Source organism: Dama dama, chromosome 18, assembly GCF_033118175.1.
Source record: "Dama dama isolate Ldn47 chromosome 18, ASM3311817v1, whole genome shotgun sequence".
In the NCBI taxonomy this organism is placed as follows: Eukaryota; Metazoa; Chordata; class Mammalia; order Artiodactyla; family Cervidae; genus Dama; species Dama dama.
This window is the reverse complement of record NC_083698.1, coordinates 59795881-59816527: the sequence shown is the minus strand read 5'-3', so window position 1 is coordinate 59816527 and position 20647 is coordinate 59795881. Positions and strand designations below refer to the sequence as shown.

Sequence of the window (20647 nt, the reverse complement as noted above, 5' to 3'; positions counted from 1 at the left end):
GTCTTTCAGAACTGTGTTTGGGTAGCAAAGTCATGAGCACTTGCTTCTCTCTGGCAGGCGTGGCCCTCCTGCCAGAAAAAGCAGAGGGAAAATCACTTGGTGTGCTGTTGCTAGGAAGCGGAGAGGTGTTTGATGTTTTGATTTTAGCAGTACTGGAGGCTTGCCTTTTTAATAACACAAAGAGCTATAGGTTGTTCCTACAAGGCTGAATATGTGCTTTTCCGAAAATGTGTCATGAATTCTCTCATCAAAATCTTTTTTTCCACCATTCACTAAATGAAAACAATCCTGTGGGATACAGGAGAGGGGTACCAGAAGTTCAAAATGAAAATGACGATGGAAAGGTTCTTATAGAAGCAGCTTTGTTCCAAGATAGCCATGGGTAGCAGCTCCCACACCACTGCCAGCATGTTAGGGGCAAGGATGGAATTCATGCCCCTCAGATATCGGTGTCCAACTGTCCAACCCCATGGAAGTCATGTGAAGGTTCTCAGGCCATTCTCACCTACTCTTGGGATGATTCACTGAAAGTTTAATGAGCTGTGTGTCCAAGGCACAGTGCTTGGCTGGATGAGCGAGATATAGTCCTGCTGCTGAAACAGGGAAAGAGACCATAAGGATTCAGAGGGTCTGCACAAGAATAAAGATGTGGAAGGCACAGGACCTGATAGGCAGGTTATAACTTTTCCTGAGCCAGTCAGGGAGCACTGCAGAGGAATTTGAACTGTCTTAAAGGATAGGCATCTGATTTTTCCAGTGGAGAAGACAGGAAGGCACATTCAAGGCAAAAACAAGGCAGAAGGAAGCCTGAAGGTTAATGAGACAGCCCCATATAACTGGATGAAAGAATGAATGGAAAAGAAAGAAGGATGTGTAGATGGCTAGGGACCTTGACATTGAGGCCAAGAAATTTGAACTTTCTCTGTAGATGAGGCCTTAATCTCACTCCACCAATAAATCCCTCTGGAGAGGACAGGAGTGGTTTTCAAATACAGACAGAGCTGCATTCTTGGTAACACCGTCCAGTACCAGTACAATTTTCTGCAGTGATGGAACTGGTGGAAACATCCAATATGGTGGTCACGAATTACAGATGGCCACTGAACACTTGAGGTATGGCTAGTGTGACTGAGGAACTGAATTTTAGATTTATTTAATCATAGTTAGCTTAAATTTCCATTTAAATGGCTTCATGTGGATAGTAGCTACCATCTTAGAGCTTTGCAGGAGGCAGTGGTTGTAACTTGACAGGAGAAAAAAAGATGAGGAGGCTCCCCTGTAGGTAAGTTGTGATAAGTCCTATTTCAGGGAGGGAAGGGACCACAGGTAAGTGCTGACACGTGTACTCTGCTGGGTGCTATGAGGAAAGGTGTTCAAAGGGTCTTATTGACACATGGCACATGCACATAAAATGGATAGACAAGGGAGGCAGTTGGTATGTGACATAGAACAGCACGGCGCCAGCTCTTTGGGACCCTGTGATAGCCCTTGGCATCCTTTCCCATACCTCTGCACCTGTGCAAACTCCATGGAACGAGAGTCCTGCCTGCACCTCTCTGCTGTCAGGAAAGATGCCAAGGGCAGGGAGGATAAATTAGAAAAGCATTTCTAGGTACATTAATTAAAAGCTCCCATGACGGAAAGTATGCTTTAAAGGGATTGCTCGGGTGCTCGGGCCGGGCCAATGCTCTTTACCTGCAGGGATTTCCTGGAAAAGCTCATTTGAAGTGGATCTTGTGGTTTCCTGTTGGAGCAATGGGTGACGGTGTTTCCTGACCAAGAACTCAGCATCAGACAGAACATTACTGACAGAATAATGCCATGAAAGCAGAGAAACCAAAGCCGTAAATCTCAGTAACTACTGAAAGTGATAACATTCTGCTACTGATTCCGTGAAATGAATATAAATGCAGAGTATTGGTGAATACTGACTAAGGCAAGGTCCATGATCTTCTATTAACATATAAAAATTCAGCTCCACTGTGTCATAAATTAGATTTCACTCATGCTGAAGTATTAAGCGTGATAACATGAATTGAATACTTGAATAAGAATAGTTTTGCCCCTCCCTGAAATGTGACGGGTCTATGAAGATGCTTTTATTTTCCTCTAAATAAATTCCTTTGTTATCAGCAGAAGCATGCATAATTATTCCATTATCCATTCCATCCACCTGGATGTCAAGCTCACGGCATCATTAGATCAACGAGGTGGAAATCTGAGGACAACACAAAGTGAATCAAATCACAGCCTATGTCAGGAGGCCTCTGATATACAGATTAGAAAGATCGTAGCTGGAGAAATATTTATAGCTAAAATCTACAGATGGAAACTTTACTTTTCTCCCATTCTTTATTTTCTCACTCACTCTAGTTCCTAAATTTGGATTTAAATATTAATGTGTCCTGTGACATTCCTTTTGTTGTTTAAAAAATACACTGTGATTTTTTTTTTTTTGCTTTTTTTTTTTTTTATTATTATTATTATTTTTTTTCCAGTGGGTTTTGTCATACATTGATATGAATCAGCCATGGATTTACATGTATTCCCAATCCCGATCCCCCCTCCCACCTCACTCTCCACCCGATTCCTCTGGGTCTTCCCAGTGCACCAGGCCGGAGCACTTGTCTCATGCATCCCACCTGGGCTGGTGATCTGTTTCACCATAGATAGTATACATGCTGTTCTTTTGAAATATCCCACCCTCACATTCTCCCACAAAGTTCAAAAGTCTGTTCTGTATTTCTGTGTCTCTTTTTCTGTTTTGCATATAGGGTTATCGTTATCACCTTTCTAAATTCCATATATATGTGTTAGTATGCTGTAATGTTCTTTATCTTTCTGGCTTACTTCACTCTGTATAAAGGGCTCCAGCTTCATCCATCTCATTAGGACTAGTTCAAATGAATTCTTTTTAATGGCTGAGTAATATTCCATGGTGTATATGTACCACAGCTTCCTTATCCATTCATCTGCTGATGGGCATCTAGGTTGCTTCCATGTCCTGGCTATTATAAACAGTGTTGCGATGAACATTGGGGTGCACATGTCTCTTTCAGATCTGGTTTCCTCAGTGTGTATGCCCAGAAGTGGGATTGCTGGGTCATATGGCAGTTCTATTTCCAGTTTTTTAAGAAATCTCCACACTGTTTTCCATAGCGGCTGTACTAGTAAAAAATACACTGTGATTTTATCTTTTTAGAAAAGTGATACGTGTTCATTGTAGAAAATATGCAGGAAAATAAGAGAAAGCGCCACCACTCAGGGTTGACTGTTATGAACATTTGGGTATACCGTTTTCTGCGTGTGATCACTCTAGTATTCTTGCCTGGAGAATCCCGAGGACAGAGGAGCCTGGCAGGATATAGTACATAGGGTCACAAAGGGTTGGACACGACTAAGTGACTTAGCACATAAGCACACATGTGACTATACAAGACTGGAACAGTTTTGCTCTTTTTCCATTAATCCTTCCTGAATGGTTCCTTGAGTTTTAAAATGTACATCATAAACACCATTGTAATGTCTGTAGAATATTTCATTGTAGAAGTCTCCTAAAATGTATGTAACTAGGCCCTTATTGAAAGCAATTTAGGTTATTTCTTTTTTTTTCCATTTTAATAGCATTGTGATGACACCCCTGTATATAAACCACATGAGTTACTATTTCCTTAGATGTGAAATTTCCCTATCAGGATAAAAATGTTTCTTAGGGCTATTTGTAAGTATTGCCAAGTTACTCTCTAGAAAGATCTTCTAATGTTATTAAGAACTTGAGAGTTGAGATTAGAAAGGCCTTTGTTACAGTCCTGGTTCTGCAGTTCTGAATCTGTCATCAGCCATGTGACCTTGGGGAAATTGTTAACATCTCCAGGCTTCAGTTTCCCTATCTGTTAAGTGGGCTGGTAGTACCACCTGCCTCATATCTGGTTCTGTGTGGAGTAAATGTGATAATTCATGTAAAGGCTGAGTAGAGCAAAGTACTCAATATAAGAGCTACACTTTTACACTTTTGCCAGCAGAGTATGGACTGTCTATGTCTTCATTCTCTTACAAACTCTGGGCACAATTTTGTGTAAAAGTCAACTTGACAAGTGAAAAAAGACATCTTATAGTTTTAACTTCTGTGACAAGACACATCTTGCAAGCCTTTAAAAATATGTTACATATTTCAAGTCAAGGACTGACTTTGACAAACATTTTTCCCTCAAATGTTATTTCTCATGAGTGCCAAGTAATAGAAGAAACTCACATCTTCCTTAGTTTTAAAGGGTAGATGTATTATTGATTGTGTCTGAGAGTCCAGAGCAGTCTGTGGGTAGGGTAGATTATGTGTACATAGCAATTATTAAATATGTGCTTTGAACATTTCTCTCAGCAGTCTCAGTGAATTGGATTGAGCTGTTTATAATTTATTTTAAATTGTATAAATAGCTTCATACAACAACCGGTAGAAATAAAGAGAAAAGAAGGAAAACACTAGCCAGCAATCCTTTCACACAAACGAATTAAATTTTGTTTGCTGACTGTCCAAACAGTTTTATAGAATTACATTAGACATTCTTTCAAATCAGGGGATGCATTTCCTTTGGTTGAGATTTTCCCCATATAAGTACCATCATTTTACCAGGTTCATGAGGTCCCATCCCCTTCATGTCTTGTCAGTGGGAGTTGAGTACAACAGTAAGGGTACCCATACCCCCAGGCCAGGAAAGAGGGTGAGAAACATGTGAAGCAGAAGTGGACTTGGAGGGTAGGACCAGAGTGGCCAAAAATGGTGCTGTGAAGTCTGAGCGTAGATGTGATGGGCGTGGGTTAGTCTGAAATGAAAATTGAAACAACTAAGGAAATAATGTTGAAGAGGGTTCCCTCTCAGACATTTAGTGGCTGTTGTAAGGACAGGCTTTATTTGTCTTTTCTTGGAAACCCGGAGGTTCCATGTTACTTTAAAGGCACAACATGTGTGTCTAATATCAGAAAGGGTTGAACATGATTTCACAAGTTTTCTGTAATACAAGAGGGGAAGGTATTAAGAATTACAGCTTTGATTATTACAGAGAGCAGAGAGAGCAGTTTTTCTGTCCTGATTATTGTGTCTTAAATATCGGGCATCAAACAATCTCTCTTTGGATAAAATGAAAGCACTCTTGAGGTTTCAGACCTGTTTCTCTTTTGTTCCAGCTTAGTTCCTATTTCCCAAGGCTGTGGCCTTGAGTGTTGAAATGTAATAACTTTGAAGGTACATGGTGAGTCTATTGATCTTTTAATATGGTTTCTGCCATTTAATTCTTGTTCAGAGCAGGCAATTCTACCCAGAGCAAGCTGGTCACTCTCTATAATCAGGTGTGTACACATCTCACACCAAGAGGGAATGCTTGTGTAGGAACACTGTATGACCATGTCCTGATCACTTTTCAAGATCATCAGTGCTATTTATAATCTTGAATATTATTTTTTCTGCTTCCAGCCTTGAATTAGATTCTGGAAAGAAGTGGTTTCACTGAACAGAGTATGAAAAAAAAAATAAGCGTAGTCTAATTTTATCAATCTTGGGTGTCTTGTGTAAAATGTTGAGTCAAAATTGTTAGGCAGTAAACTTGCTGCAGGGCTTCCGTGGTGACTCAGTGGTAAAGACTCTGCCTGCCAATACAGTACACCCCTTGGGTTCATTGCCCTGGGTTGGGAAGATCCCCTGGAGAAGGAAATGGCAACCCACTCCAGTATTCTTGCCTGGGAAATCCTATGGACAGAGGAGACAGTTCATGGGGTTGCAAAGGAGTCAGAAACAATTTAGCAACTAAAACAACAACAACAAAACTTTCTGGGAAAAGAGGCTAGTCTCAGGAGATGTAACTTAGTTTACTTTTTCGTCACTTACTAATGTGACTTTGGACCTAGTTGTAGAATGACTTTTTTTTTTTTTTTTTAATTAATAAAACAGGGACTGTGCTATGTCCTATTTAGCACTTGTAACAGACAGAATGAGAAAGGCCTTTGTAAACTGTAATATCATAGTCCAATGTGAGGTTATTATGTCTCCAACGTCAATGTGTTTGAAAATATGTTAGTTTGTGTTTGAAACACACTTCAGTTCTCTTTATGTCTTGGCCAGTTATTTCCATATTTAAACTTAAGCCCCTTAGGCGCTTCCCAGGTGGCGCTAGTGGTCAAGAATTGACCTACCTAGATACAAGAGATGTGGGTTTAATCCCTGGGTTGGGAAGATTGCCCAGCATAGGAAATGGCAACCCACTCCAGTATTCTTGCCTGTAAAATTCCATGGACAGAGGAAACTGGCGAGCTGCAGTCCATGGGGTTGCAAAGAGACACAACTGAGAGACTGAGCAAAAAGCAAAACAAGGACCTTGGCTCAATCTCCTATATCTTTCAGTCTAATTAGTGGCCTGAAAGTTTTGCTTTATTTGGAATACTGATTCCTCAAAAGGCTAAGATTCTAAGATACTGGAAAAGTGAATCCTAATTGAATGTCTTCAGAAAGCCAAGGGATTTGATGTTCTCATCAAATTGGTCTCTATTTCAGTTATATCGTAATAGAGCTTATTACTCATATGTCAGAGCTACTCACAAAATGGCAGCTCCTTGAATAGCGGTGTATTCTAAGAGCTGTGTTCCTAGCGTGGTAACAAATAGACATTTGTAACTGTTTACATTGAAGTTAATTAAAATTCAATCAAATAAAAAATTTGGTTTTTCATTCACACTGGATACATTTCAATTGCTAATTGACCAGATATGATGAGTGGCTATAACTTTGGACAGTGGAGACTATAGACTTATTTCCATCATTAAGAAAGTCTTATTGACCCGTCCTGCTCTAGAAGAAAGGGAAACTGATGTCACATTATTCAGAGGTATCCAGTAAGGTTTCATGCAGTATTTTAAATATCATTTTTAGGTTTCCAATTTAAAATAGCAGTCTTTAATGTCTAGACAAGGTTTGACATTCACTCACCCACCGCTTTTCTTCAAGTTGTATTTAGGATACTTAGTAATTTGATATTTTTGAATGTTCACTTCTTTCTGTTGGTCTCTTAGGTCCTGCGTGACAGACATGTGTGAATGTCCAGTCCATAAAAACTGTTACTGCGAATCATTCCTGGCATATACCCGGGCCTGCCAGAGAGAGGGCATCAGTGTCCACTGGGAGCCACAGCAAAACTGTGCAGGTGAGAAATTTTTGGCAGATCCAACCATCAGAAACTCAACTCCAGTGCCCAAGCTAGTAACGTGCTCAGTCGCTAAGTCATGTCTGACTCTTTGCAACCCCATGGGCTGTCATCCACGAGGCTCCTCTGTCCATGGAATTCTCCAGGCAAGAATACTGGAGTGGGTAGCCATTTCTTTCTCCAAGATAGCAATAGAAGAGAATTTGATGATAGGTGAATGGTCACATCCCCCCTTAGCATTATCAGTGGCCCAGCTGGATTTCAACCTGATAAAACACAGAAACTTCTCACTGTGCAGGATAGAAAACAGTTAAGACAAGTGCTTTGAGATGAGCACATTTGCACAGTTTAAGGATTTCCACTGGGCAAAATCCTCTTAACCTCAAGCTACCAGCTTGATGTGCTTAGCACAGGGATAGTCATTGCTGTGGTTTAGGTTACGTATGGAACAAAGGAGATCCAGGACAGTTACAGTCATTTAAGGTCTTCAGGAAGGTTCAGTTCAGTTCAGTTCAGTCGCTCAGTGGTGTCCGACTCTTTGCGACCCCATGAACTGCAGCATGCCAGACCTCCCTGATCATCACCAACTCCTAGAGCCTACCCAAACTCATGTCCATTGAGTCGGTGATGCCATCCAACCATCTCATCCTCTGTCATCCCCTTCTCCTCCTGCCCTCAGTCTTTCCCAGCATTAGGGTCTTTTCAAACGAGTCAGCTCTTCACATCAAGTGGCCAAAATATTGGAATTTCAATTTCAGCATCAGTCCTTCCAATGAACACCTAGGGCTGAATTCCCTTAGGATGGACTGGTTGGATCTCCTTGCAGTCCAAAGGACTCTCAAGAGTCTTCTCTAACACCACAGTTCAAAAGCATCAATTTTTCGGCGCTCAGCTTTCTTTATAGTCCAACTCTCATATCCATACATGACTACTGGAAAAACCATAGCCTTGACTAGATAGACCTTTGTTGACAAAGTAATGTCTCTGCTTTTTAATATGCTGTCTAGGTTGATCTTAACTTTCCTTCCAAGGAGTAAGTCTCTTTTAATTTCATGGCTGCAATCACCACCTGCAGTGATTTTGGAGCCCCCCAAAATAAAGTCAGCCACTGTTTCCACTGTTTCTCCATCTATTTGCCATGAAGTGATGGGACCAGATGCCATGATCTTAGTTTTCTGAATGTTGAGCTTTAAGCCAACTTTTTCACTCTCCTCTTTCACTTTCTGCCATAAGGGTGGTGTCATCTGCATATCTGAGGTTATTGATATTTATCGATATTTCTCCCGGCAATCTTGATTCCAGCTTGTGCTTCTTCCAGCCCAGCATTTCTCATGATGTACTCTGCATATAAGTTAAATAAGCAGGGTGACAATATACAGCCTTGATGTACTCCTTTTCCTATTTGGAACCAGTCTGTTGTTCCATATCCAGTTCTAACTGTTGCTTCCTTGGTGATTTTTTTTTTTTTTTTTTTTTTTGAGAGAGAGAGAAACTGCTATATAAACACCAGTAAAATGCTCTTTTCCTTCTGAGGGACAGACTGCTGTAATAGTCATTATAGCGCTTTGGTCTCAGGCAGGTGAATTAGCTTACTTGATATCTGTAAAATGGGCTTCTTTGTTCATCCAAGAAATATTTATTACAAAATGGCTAAGTACCAGGCATTGAACAAAGCACTGTGGGTACTTTGGTGACTAGGAGAGATGGGGTGAGATCCCTGCCATTGAAGTGCCGGCAGCCCAGTGGGAGAACCAGACAAAACTAGTAACTCTACAGTAAATACTTGCTAAGTGTGATGAGTCTGGTGAAGGAAACAAATAGAGCCAAGCAAGAGAAAACACATGGAGCCAGAGCGGGTGGCTGCTTAAACGGTGAAGACAGAAGACTTCTCTTTGGAGGTGCACATTGCAGGACTGAAGGGAGTCAGGACAAGAGTTCTATGTGGAAGAATCATACTTGAATAAGATAGCAGCTCTCAAACCAGAAGTGAGTCGGTGTGAGCACAGTAGGCAAGGGAGAGAAAGGCTCAAAATGAGAGTGGGGGTTGAAGCTGGATCTGAATCAGGCAGGACTTCGCAGATCTTGAGAAGGAGTCTAGCTTTTATTCCAAGAAGGATGGAAGCCGCTGATGGACTTTAAGCAGCCTTCCTTCTGCTTTTCAAAGACCACCCTGTGTAGAGAATATACTGAATAGGACAAGGTTGAAGGCAAGAGGCTGTTGCAGTAGGTGGAATGACAAAATGATGGTGGCTTGGATTAAGATGGAGGCAGTGTGTGGAGGAAGAAGAGAGATTCTAGATATATTTTGGAAATGTACAGTAGTATCTACTCTGCAGAGTTATAAGCATTAGTGATATGTGTGTGAAACATATAGAAGAGTGCTCAACTCTTACAAGATAGTAGTAATGCTATTCTTAGACGCAAGCTGAGATGACTGTCATTTACTACAAGGGTTGGCAAATGTTTTTCTTTAAAGGACCAGATTTGCCTAGAACAGAGAGACTGGGGTTTGCAACATTCTACATGAATCTGAGAAAACTTAACTCCAAAATTAGAAAAGAAGGCAGTTCATGGTACTGCTAACTTTAATATATACTTTGGTGGAGGGCAAGAGTGGTCAGCTGGTTGGAAGAATTGCCTTGAGTCTATGTTTTCAGGGCATGGACATCATGTTCACTTAGATGCTGGATCTCAATCTGTTCAACATTGTAGTCACTCTGGGAACTTAAGAAATAAACCAGGAAACTATGCCTGGGCTCCAAGCCCAGATATCCTGCTTTAACTAGTCTTGTGTATCACTTGAAACCTCTCCAGTGAGTCTGACCTGCAGTCAGAGTTGAAACCACAAAGTTAATTTGTATGCTTAATGTGTGGCTTCGGGGGAGTAGAATGATGAGGGTTTAGGGATCGCTAAAGCTTCCTCAAGCCACCCCTTGACACAATCACTAATCCATGTCCTTAGAAAGCACTCAAACCCTTTTATCTCTTTGTGACTTCCCTTTTGGATTTACTCTCTCCTCTGAAAACCCAAGTCCAATCTATGTCTGAGTTCCCTTTCCATGGCAAGAGTGCCTCGCTATCAATGCTGCCTTTCCAGAGGAGGTCTGAGGCGATACAAACTCATATTACGGTGTGGCTGAGGCTCCTGAAACTTGGGACTAAATGACCTACCTCCCTCCTCAGTGCAGGGCAGTATAGGAAGGGTAGGGTTTTGAAAGACTGGGTCCTTCCAGCACACCTTGAATATGCCTGTCTTCTTTTCTCTACTTTGAGTCCTCTTTCCCTTGAATTTTCCCTGGTGACTCAGACAGTATCTGACTGCAATGTAGGAGATCTAGGTTCGACCCCTCGGTCGGGAAGGTACACTGGAGAAGGGAATGCTACCCACGCCAGTAGTTTTGCCCAGAGAATCCCATGAACAGAGGAGCCTGGTGGGCTACAGTCCTTGGGGTCGCAAAGAGTCAGACACAACTAACACTTTCCCTTGAAAAGGCCCAGCCATTCATCCTGGTATAATGTTGAGCTCAGCAGAACTTTGTTAATTTTATTAGCTATGATGCTGTGACAGGGATCATATCAGATACAGAATATATGAACCCCCTCTTACTAATGCTGAGCTATATTTAACACCAGTTCAGTGCACCCAGTGCATTTGAGGACTACACTTTCCCCCTGTCCCAGGGTCCTGATTTCAGGGACTGAATCTCAGTAGCTAAAATTACTTTTCTAATGGAAAGGGAATACGACTGCTGAAAGGTTCCATTTACCACTTAAAATTAGTGGAACTGTCTGAGTGAAGTATAACTCTGTCAATGTTTGGTTGCAGGGGACCATTTTATACACACACACACACACACACACACACACATACACCCATACACACTAAACTTCCACAGATTGACATTTGGTATTTATGGAGATGTGCAGCATCTCTCAGTAGATTCATTTCTGATTCATCTGGAATATTGAAGACTCTAAGAATACTCTACTTGTTTTTAGCTCTCAGATCTTCTGACTTATGACAGCACTTAAGGCCACTTAATACAGAGAAGAGAAATTTTCCAGAGTAAAACGCTTGGAAGTTGAACAGATAAGCCAGCCAAGCAAGAAACTGAATGAACAAGTGACATCTCTCAGGCTAGGCTGGATTTTAGTATTACCATGACTATTACCACAAAGCGTGTACCCATTAGCTATGGTGAGAAGGACTAATGAAACTCCAGTTTAGTACAGGAATTACTAAACACAATATGATATGCAGAGAGGTATTGTAAAGGTCTATAAAAGTTTAATAATGACCATTTATATTAATATGTACTATTTTCTAAGCACCTCCTTTGCCTCAAGGACTATTCTGGCACTTTATATTACATTTTATCTTATTTAATCCCCACTCTAATCTATATGGTAACATTCTATTACCCACATTCTACAGTAAAGGATATTAAGGCTTAGAATATTTAAGTAATTTGCTAAAAATCACAGAGCTAGAAAGTAAGAAAGCTAGGACTCAAACCCAGGTCAGTTTGCATTATAGCCCCTGTTCTTAATTATTATAAGAGCACAAATAAGCAAGTACACTGTAAAAAAAAAAAGTCAGTCTATTGTGAGAATAAACATTAGTCGTAAAATAGAAGCAAAATATGAGTTAAAAATTTATATATATATTTACATATGAGTATATATTTATTTGTGTATTTATATAAGCATCAACTAATTTATTGAAATATTTGTTATGTTCGTTGTCATTCAGTCACTAGGTCATTTTGTCCGACTCTTTGGGACCCTGTGGACTATAGCACATGAGGCTCCTCTGTTTTCCACTCTCTCTCGTAGTTTGCTCAGATTCATGTCCATTGAGTCAGTGATGCTATCTAACCATCTTATCGTCTGCTGTTATGTTATGTTGTGTGGACCTTTCCAATGTCTATTCGCCTGTTCCTAATCATTGTTACTTGGTACCTTTTGACTCTCGATCACTTTCCTATGGTCTTGCTCTTGCATCTTACTTTGCCACCCTTAGCAGATTTTCTGCTAATTGTCACTGCACTTTCAGGAATACATTTTATAAGCAGGAAAGATTCTGGGGTGTTCAAAGTGGTATGTGTATTTCTGCAGCAGATGAGATAATCTGCTGGCTTCTGTGGAGCTCCTCCTCTCTTTACTCTACAGACTCCAGGTGATTCTAGCCCCTCTCCTGCAGCACCTCTGCTCTTCTTATACACACTGATATCCTCTTTGGTGACTAGACATCTCCTATAAAGGATTAGGAGATAAGGTCAGCACTGTAACCTTCAGCACAGAAGAGGGGTGTGGGGACAGCTGAGTCCCAAAGGGCACAAATCTATGCTTACTAACTGTATTGATAATGCCAACACATAATGCCTTCATGGGGCACCACATAAAGTAACACGTAATGCTCCTTGCGTGCTTTACAGAATAGCTGTTTATGTGCCCCCTTAAGAATATATACCTGCTCACCCTAGCCACGGACTTCCCCAGTGGCTCAGCTGTATAGAATCCGCCTGTAATGCAGGAGACCTGGGTTCGATCCCTGGGTCAGGAAGATCCCCTGGAGGAGGGCATGGCAACCCACTCCAGTATTCTTGCCTGGAGAATCCCATGGACAGAGGAGTGTGGTGGGCTAGAGTCCATAGGGTTGCAAAGAGTCAGACACGACTGAAATGGCAGCACAAGCACAACCCTAACCACTCTGGTAATTTTCTAGTTTTTAAAACATGTATTTAGTAAAATGAAACCTTTTCAAATGTACATATATGAATCAGATCACATTTATGTTGTCAGTAAGTATTGTTTGCCTTTTACAAGTTTGAAAAACATTGGATGCATGGAAGATAAAACAAGATCCAAGTCAGGACTCATTTTCTAGGATTGTATAAAAGTTGTGCCAAATTGAAGTCAAATTTAATCATATTATCTCCCTAAAGCCCTTCTAAGACTCCCTCAGGGATTACGGCCCCTGCCCACCTCTCTGCCTTTGTCTCCTCCCACTCTTATTCTCAAATTCCTTGCTTCTCCTCCAACAAACCAAAGATCCTCCAGTTTCTGATTGGGTCACGGCTGCTTATTGTCACTGATTGCACCCTCTCTGTTCCCCCACCCCCTCCCCTGGCACCATGTTCTCTTTCCGCCTGGAAAACTTCTGCCGTTGTCTGTCTGGCATGTCTTGTCATCTTCTAAAATCTAAGTGGGATCCATTTTCTGAAGTCCTCCTAAACCCCTAACCAGCCCTCGGTGTTGAGTTGATGTCTCTGTTACTGTTCCACTGTACTTCATTCTCACTGTCTAATGTGTTCATCTTGCATTCAGTTAAGAATCCATTTCTATGTCTCCTTCACCCATTTGGTTTTTTTTTTAATTAATTAATTTTTTTATTGACAGATAATTGCTTTACAGAATTTTGTTGTTTTTTTCAAACCTCAACATGAATCAGCCATGGTTATAAATATATCCCTTCCCTTTTGAACATCCCTCCCATCTCCCTCCCTATCCCACCCCTCTTGGTTGGTACAGAGCCCCTGTTTGAGTTTCCTGAGTCATAGAGCAAATTCCCGTTGGCTATCTATTTTACATATGGATTTTATATACATATGTATTTACATATATAAGGTTCCATGTTACACTTTCCATACATCTCACCCTCTCATCCCCTCTCCCCATGTCCATAAGTCTATTCTCTATGTCTGTTTCTCCATTGCTGCCCTGTAAATAAATTCTTCAGTACCATTTTTCTAGATTCCGTATATATGTGTTAGAATATGATATTTATCTTTCTCTTTTTGACTTACTTCACTCTGTATAATAGGTTCTAGGTTTATCCACCTCATTAGAACTGACTCAAATTACCCATTTGGTTTTAAGTCCAGGCTCCTGAGACTAAAGCTCAGAGATGATATCTGATTCACATCTGATTCCCTGGCCTAAGAGGATGCCTGCCCCAAAGTAGATACTCAGTAAATGTTTATTGATTTAATTTTAATTGAATAGCAATGGTGAAAATAATCCACTTTTCACCTAGTAGTTCTGCATTTTCTACCTACAAATGGTGAGGGAAGTATCAGTGTTCAGTAGTCAAAGGTAGGATGTCACAGAGAAGCAGTAGGAAAGTGCGTGCTGCAGTTAGAAGAAAGACTGGAGAGGCCAGAGAGAGGAAAAGATGTGGGGGAATGCATGTCTCTAGAAGAAGGAGGGGAAAGGAAAGAACGTGGGTGAGAGAGACAGGAAATTCTGCCGAGTTTTCATAGTAGGAGGGATCTTTGCGAGATCTGAGGGGAATAAAGTATCTGGAGCGAAAAGTGAGTTGAAAGAGGCATCCTGGAAGCAGCAGAGTGGAAAATGAACTCAAGGCCAGCCAAATGTAATCCAAATTGGGAATCAAGATGATGGATGGAGCTTCATTAAGATTAAATCATCATCCAACAGGCACAGGCATTTATTAAGCTGCTCCTCTGTGCTTGGCCTTGTGCCAGAACTTTACATCATGGAAGACAAGGATTCTGCCCTCAGGAGCCCCAGCTTTGGTGGTTCATTCTGTTCAAGCAAGGGTGCTTGTTGTAGTGACCCCTGGAACCTTTAAAATTTACAGCCACGTAAGGCTCCACTCTAGACACAGAGCAAAAATCTTTAGGGAAGGGACTGAGGAATATACATCTTTTAAAAGACCCTTAGGAGACTCTTGTGAGCATCTCCAAATAGGAACTACAGATGCACAGTGAGATGAAATCGCTCAGTCATGTCTGACTCCTTGCGACCCCGTGGACTATAGAGTCCATGGAATTCTCCAGGCCAGAATACTAGAGTGGGTAGCCTTTCCCTTCTCCAGGGGATTTTCCCAACCCAGGGATCGAACCCAGGTCTCCCGCATTGCAGGCGGATTCTTTACCAGCTGAGTCACAAGGGAAGCCCACAGATGCACAGTAACTGGGGGATTAAAACAAGTAAGCAGGTAACTATAATGTGAGAAGTGCTGTTGATGCAGAGCAGGGAAGGGTATCCTGGAGAGATCCAGGAAGCTACTTGAAGGAGGTGATGTTTGAATTAAGACTTGGAAAATGATTGGTTTGGGGAGAGAATCCAAGCTAATGATAATCATTTTCAGAGTGTTTTGACTGGAAATTAGAGCTAATATTGTAATAACTGATGGAGAGAGAAAGAGGGAAGGGAAGAGAGAAGAAGGGAAGGTAGGAGAAGAGAATTAATGAGAAAAGAAAAGAATGTCAGGGAAAGGGTCTTGGAGGCGATTTGAACCTTTAGTGTTAAAGAGGCGGTAAAGAAGCCTAAGAGAGAGAAGGTGTCTGCGAGAAGTCCGTTGCTTTACAATGTTGTGTTAGTTTCTACCGCGTAGCAAAGTGAATCAGCTGTGTGCTGTGCTGTGCCCAGGTGTTCAGTCGTGTCCGACTCCTTGCAACCCCATGGACTGAAGCCCACCAGGCTCCTCTGTCCATGGGGATTCTCCCGGCAAGAATACTGGAGTGGGTTGCCATGCCCTCCTCCAGGGGATCTTCACAACCTAGGGATTGAACCCAGGTCTCCTGCAATGCAGACAGATTCTTTACTGACTGAGCCACTAGAGAAGCCCAAGAATACTGGAGTGGGTAGCCTATCCCTTCTCCAAGGGATCTTCCTGACCCAGGAATCAAACCAGGGTCTCCTGCATTGCAATCACATTCTTTACCAGCTGAGCTACCAGGGAAGCCTGAATCAGCTATATATATACTTATGTCCACTCTTTCTTGGATTTTCTTCCAATTTAGGTCACCACAGGACATTGAGTAGAGTTTTGAGATTAACAGCCCAGAGTTAGCATCAGCCTCCACAGGCTTAAGGGCTTAGTCCCATAAGACACCTCATTTCAGATGCTGATTGCCCATTACTGAGTCCCTAGGTTACCCTCTCTCTGCTCCACTTGGCTACAGAGTAGGGGCAGAAAGCTGTTCTCACAGCCTCCTTCCCTTTTGGGCTTAATTATTTTCTAGAAGGGCTCACAAAACTCTGGAAAATACTTATTTACTCTTGAAAGTAAACTGAAAGTGTTAGTTGCTCAGTTGTGTCCTATTCTCTGCTACTTCATGGATTATAGCTTGCCAGACTCTTCTGTTCTTGGGGTTCTCCAGGCAAGAATACTGGAATGAATTTCTATTCAAGGGGATCTTCCCAACCCAGAGGCTGAACCTGGGTCTCCTGCATTGCAGCTGGGATTTTCTGATAAACTCTCTGAGCCATTTATTATAAGGGATACAAATGAACAACCAGATAAAGAGGCACAGAGAGTAAATTCCAGAAGGGTCCCCAAACACAGGAGCTTCTGTCACAATAGAGCGGGAACACCATAATCCCAGCACCTCAATGTGTCCTCCTATTCCAAAGTTTTCTGAACCCTGTCATTAGTAATTTAGGGATTTGTATGGAAATGTTCCTAGGTAGGCATGGTTGATTAAATCATTGACTGAAAGTGATAAGCTCAACATCCAGTCCCTGTCCGCATCCCTAGCAAAAAGTGCTGAAAGTTCCAAGCCTTTAATCATGCTTTGGTCTTTCTGGTGAGCAGTCCCCATTCTGAAGCTGTCTGGGGACCCCAACCACCAGCCTTATTGGCATACAAACACTCTGGAGATTTCCAGGTGTTCTAGGAGCTGTGTGCCATGAACTGAAGACAAAGATAGCTACAGATGGAGTTTGGATGGTTATTACTGTTCTTCAAGAGGGTTCTTCTAAATTCCTACATGTGTCAACATCCCTCCTCCTGAGAATGAGGGGTGGCCCCTTTGATTGTCATTGGAAGTAACTCAGATGGAAAAGTCTGCATGTCATAAACTTCCAGAATGCTGGCAGTATTTTTTTTCTGACAAATCTATTCATGAATTTTTGATAAGTCTCATAATACTGTCAAAATCATTTTAGCTCCAACTGAACAAAGAGAGTAAATTGCTATGATTTGGTTACGTCATTTTCATATTCTCTGACCAGCCAGCCAGCTATTTCCCTCTCCCCAGTCACACATCTAATTTTTCTCTGTGGGCTCTACCCATCTCTTGCTCTAACTAGTTTCAAATTGATTAATTCAACACATGATAACTAGATTAAAGTATGTCACACATTTCCAATATCCTTGGCAGATTTTTTTCCTGTATGAGTTGTTGGTGGTGGTGTTTAGTCACTAAGTCATGTCAGACTCTTTGCGACCTCATGGACTGTAGCCCACGAGGCTCCTCTGTCCATGGGATTTCCCAGGCAAGCATACTGGAATGAGTTGCCATTTCCTACTCCAGAGAATCTTCCCAACACAGGGATCAAAATTCTGTATATCTGAATATCAAGGTAGTTGCAACAATGGTTCCTATTCATTGCAGCTCAACAACTGGAAGAACTATTTGGAGTTAACTTTTCATACCATTCTCAATACCTAGATAACCTGTAGATTTACATGTAGCTTTACTAATGTGTAGTCTTTCGTGTCTGGGAATAAAGCTTTCTCATTTTCTTTAATTTTGAAGTTCACTGGCTTAGAAGGCGGATATATCATGTTGTTTTTCCAGGTGCAGATGATTCCCAGAGTGTCTGGGAGTGCTGGGTGCTTGTTCTTCTTCTGTTAGGTGGCAGATGTGCACCTGTGCGGTGGGGAGACCTGTGCCATGAGTGACGTGAGCCTGCGGAAATGGCCTGGGGCTGAGGGTGAATTAACCTGGCTGTTTCCTCACATCTCACCTTCATCTCCTCTGTTTTGCAGCCACCCAGTGTAAGCATGGGGCCGTGTATGATACCTGTGGCCCAGGATGTGCCAAGACCTGCGACAACTGGAATGAGATCGGCCCCTGCAATAAGCCGTGCGTTGCTGGGTGTCACTGCCCAGCAAATTTGGTCCTTCACAAAGGAAGGTGCATCAAGCCAGTCCTCTGTCCTCAGCGGTGACCTTTGTTCTATTCCTTCAGACTTTGAACCTAGTGTCCTTGACACTGAAGTGGAAGAGCCAATGAAAGACTGCAGTATTTGTGTGCTGACTCTGCAAACACACACACAGAGTATATATGTGTACATATATAGATATATAGATATATTCAGAAGCATTTCATCATTTATATAAACTATAGGTGGATTATTATATGTATATTTTTTGCTATAAGACATGTATTGTTTCTAGGATCCTAATCTGTAAGCCATTGAAGACATTGTATAAATAAATCAAGTGTTTTTAATTTAATAAGGCAGCATGCAGACATATTGGATGGCTTTACCATCACACACATTTGTCATTTTTAGGGAAACTTTTCTAAGAGATCAAAATTGCCTGCCTGAATTAATTTTTTCTTTGGATCAGGATTTGCTGTTGAATGGGGAATATGTTTTTTCTGGAGAAGGGCAAATTTATTTTGGGGTATTTCTGCTTCCAGAGAAAGCAAATTATGCCTGAGAGAGATGGCTAGTGATTGGTGACAGGCTCTAATGGTGCATGTAAGCAAGGGATAGGCTGTTAGGCTTTATTGGGTCATGGTCTGATATTATTTCCAAAACTGATTGGCTGGTTACCAAGAAATGTATATTCGTCACTAAAGCATAACCGAAGAAGCAAATGATTTCTTGCCCTCTTAGCATATTCCGCGAGTCTCCTAATTATATATGTGTGTATGATGGATGTGGCCACCTCTGTGTCCCACACTGAGATGATGGAGTGTCTGGATGTCTTGTTAGTTTAACTGAGCATGAGCAGATATTTGAAGAAACTGTTGCACAACATATGAGAAAATATCCATTTCTCTGAATCTCACAGCAGTTTAGGATGAACAAATCCAATTGAGTCAAAGAAAGCTATCTATATTTTGTACTATTCCATGTATAAAGTGAAAGCCTTTATTTGTAGAAGACTCCTAGTGCAACCCTATTTGCAACAGGGAATCTGTCCTAATTATTAGACAGAAAGAAAGGCTTTACTGATCAGTTGATTTAACATCAATCCAAACAAAGAGTGGTCTACATGCTTGCTCTCATTTCCTGATAGGTTACTACTAGTCACCATGTGATTTTCCTGACTTTTGTTTTCAGCTGAATAAGTGAGAATGTAACAAAATAAAACCCACTGATGTCTAAAAATAAAATGTTCTGTGTTGTAGTAAATAAAGGGCTTAAGTTTTACAACAATGCATTTTCTATTTCAAAATGTGTATGTTATACTTTATAAATGGCAACATCAGTTCATCCATTTTCAGTCAGTTCAGTTTAGTCACTCAGTCGTGTCCGACTCTTTGCGACCCCATGAATCGCAGCACATCAGGCCTCCCTGTCCATCACCAGCTCCCGGAGTTTACTCAAACTCATGTCCATCGAGTCAGTGATGCCATCCAGCCATCTCATCCTCAGTCGTCCCCTTCTCCTCCTGCCCCCAATCCCTCCCAGCATCAGGGTCTTTTCCAACGAGTCAGCTCTTCGCATCAGGTGGCCAAAATATTGGAGTTTCAGTTTCAGCATCAGTCCTTCCAATGAACACCCAGGACTGATCTCCTTTAGGATGGACTGGCTGAATCTCCTTGCAGTCCAAGGGACTCTCAAGAGTCTTCTCCAACACCACAGTTCAAAAGCATCAATTCTCCGGCCCTCAGCTTCCTTCATAGTCCAACTCTCACATCCATACATGACCACTGGAAAAACCATAGCCTTGACTAGACAGACCTTTGCTGGCAAAGTAATGTCTCTGCTTTTTAATATGCTATATAGGTTGGTCATAACTTTCCTTCCAAGGAGTAAGTGTCTTAATTTCATGGCTGCAGTCACCATCTGCAGTGATTTTGGAGCCCCCCAAAAAATAAAGTCTGACACCGCTTCCACTTCCCCATCTATTTCCCATGAAGTGATGGGACCAGATGCCATGATCTTAGTTTTCTGAATGTTGAGCTTTAAGCCAACTTTTTCACTCTCCTCTTTCACTTTCATCAAAAGGCTTTTTAGTTCCCTTTCACTTTCTGCCATAAGGGTGGTGTCATCTGCAAATCTTGAGGTTATTGATATTTCTCCCGGCAATCTTGATTGCAGCTTGTGCTTCTTCCAGCCCAGTGTTTCTCATGATGTACTCTGCATAGAAGTTAAATAAGCAGGGTGACAATATACAGCCTTGACGTACTCCTTTTCCTATTTGGAACCAGTCTGTTGTTCCATGTCCAGTTCTAACTGTTGCTTCCTGACCTGTTTCTCAAGAGGCAGGTCAGGTGGTCTGGTATTCCATTTTAGCAGCTTTATTTAGACATATTTTATATACCATGCAATAACATTTTTATAAAGAGTATTATTAGTAGTTGACAGCAAACCTCCAAAGTTTTGATAGTCAGCATATTGCCATTACGTGTTTAGATATTTGCGTTCCTGTTTCATATATTCATGACAGCTAAAGGATTAGTTTGGATTTTTTTACTGGGGCATCTCCAGCTGCTTGAGTAAACTGCATAAGTTACACA

At 41.5% G+C, this 20647-nt stretch overlaps 1 protein-coding gene across 4 annotated transcripts in view; it reads left to right on the top strand.

The window, feature by feature from the left end:
• Positions 1–19329, top strand: part of BMPER (BMP binding endothelial regulator) — a 249470-nt gene extending 230141 nt beyond the window's left edge. For all 4 annotated transcript variants that reach the window (XM_061165389.1, XM_061165387.1, XM_061165388.1 and 1 more), the window contains 2 exons: positions 7057–7187; positions 17935–19329. In XM_061165389.1, the coding sequence (XP_061021372.1) occupies positions 7057–7187; positions 17935–18116 (313 nt within the window). In that variant the 3' untranslated portion in view covers positions 18117–19329. The remainder of the gene's footprint in view (positions 1–7056; positions 7188–17934) is intronic.
• The last annotated feature ends 1318 nt before the right edge of the window (positions 19330–20647 follow it).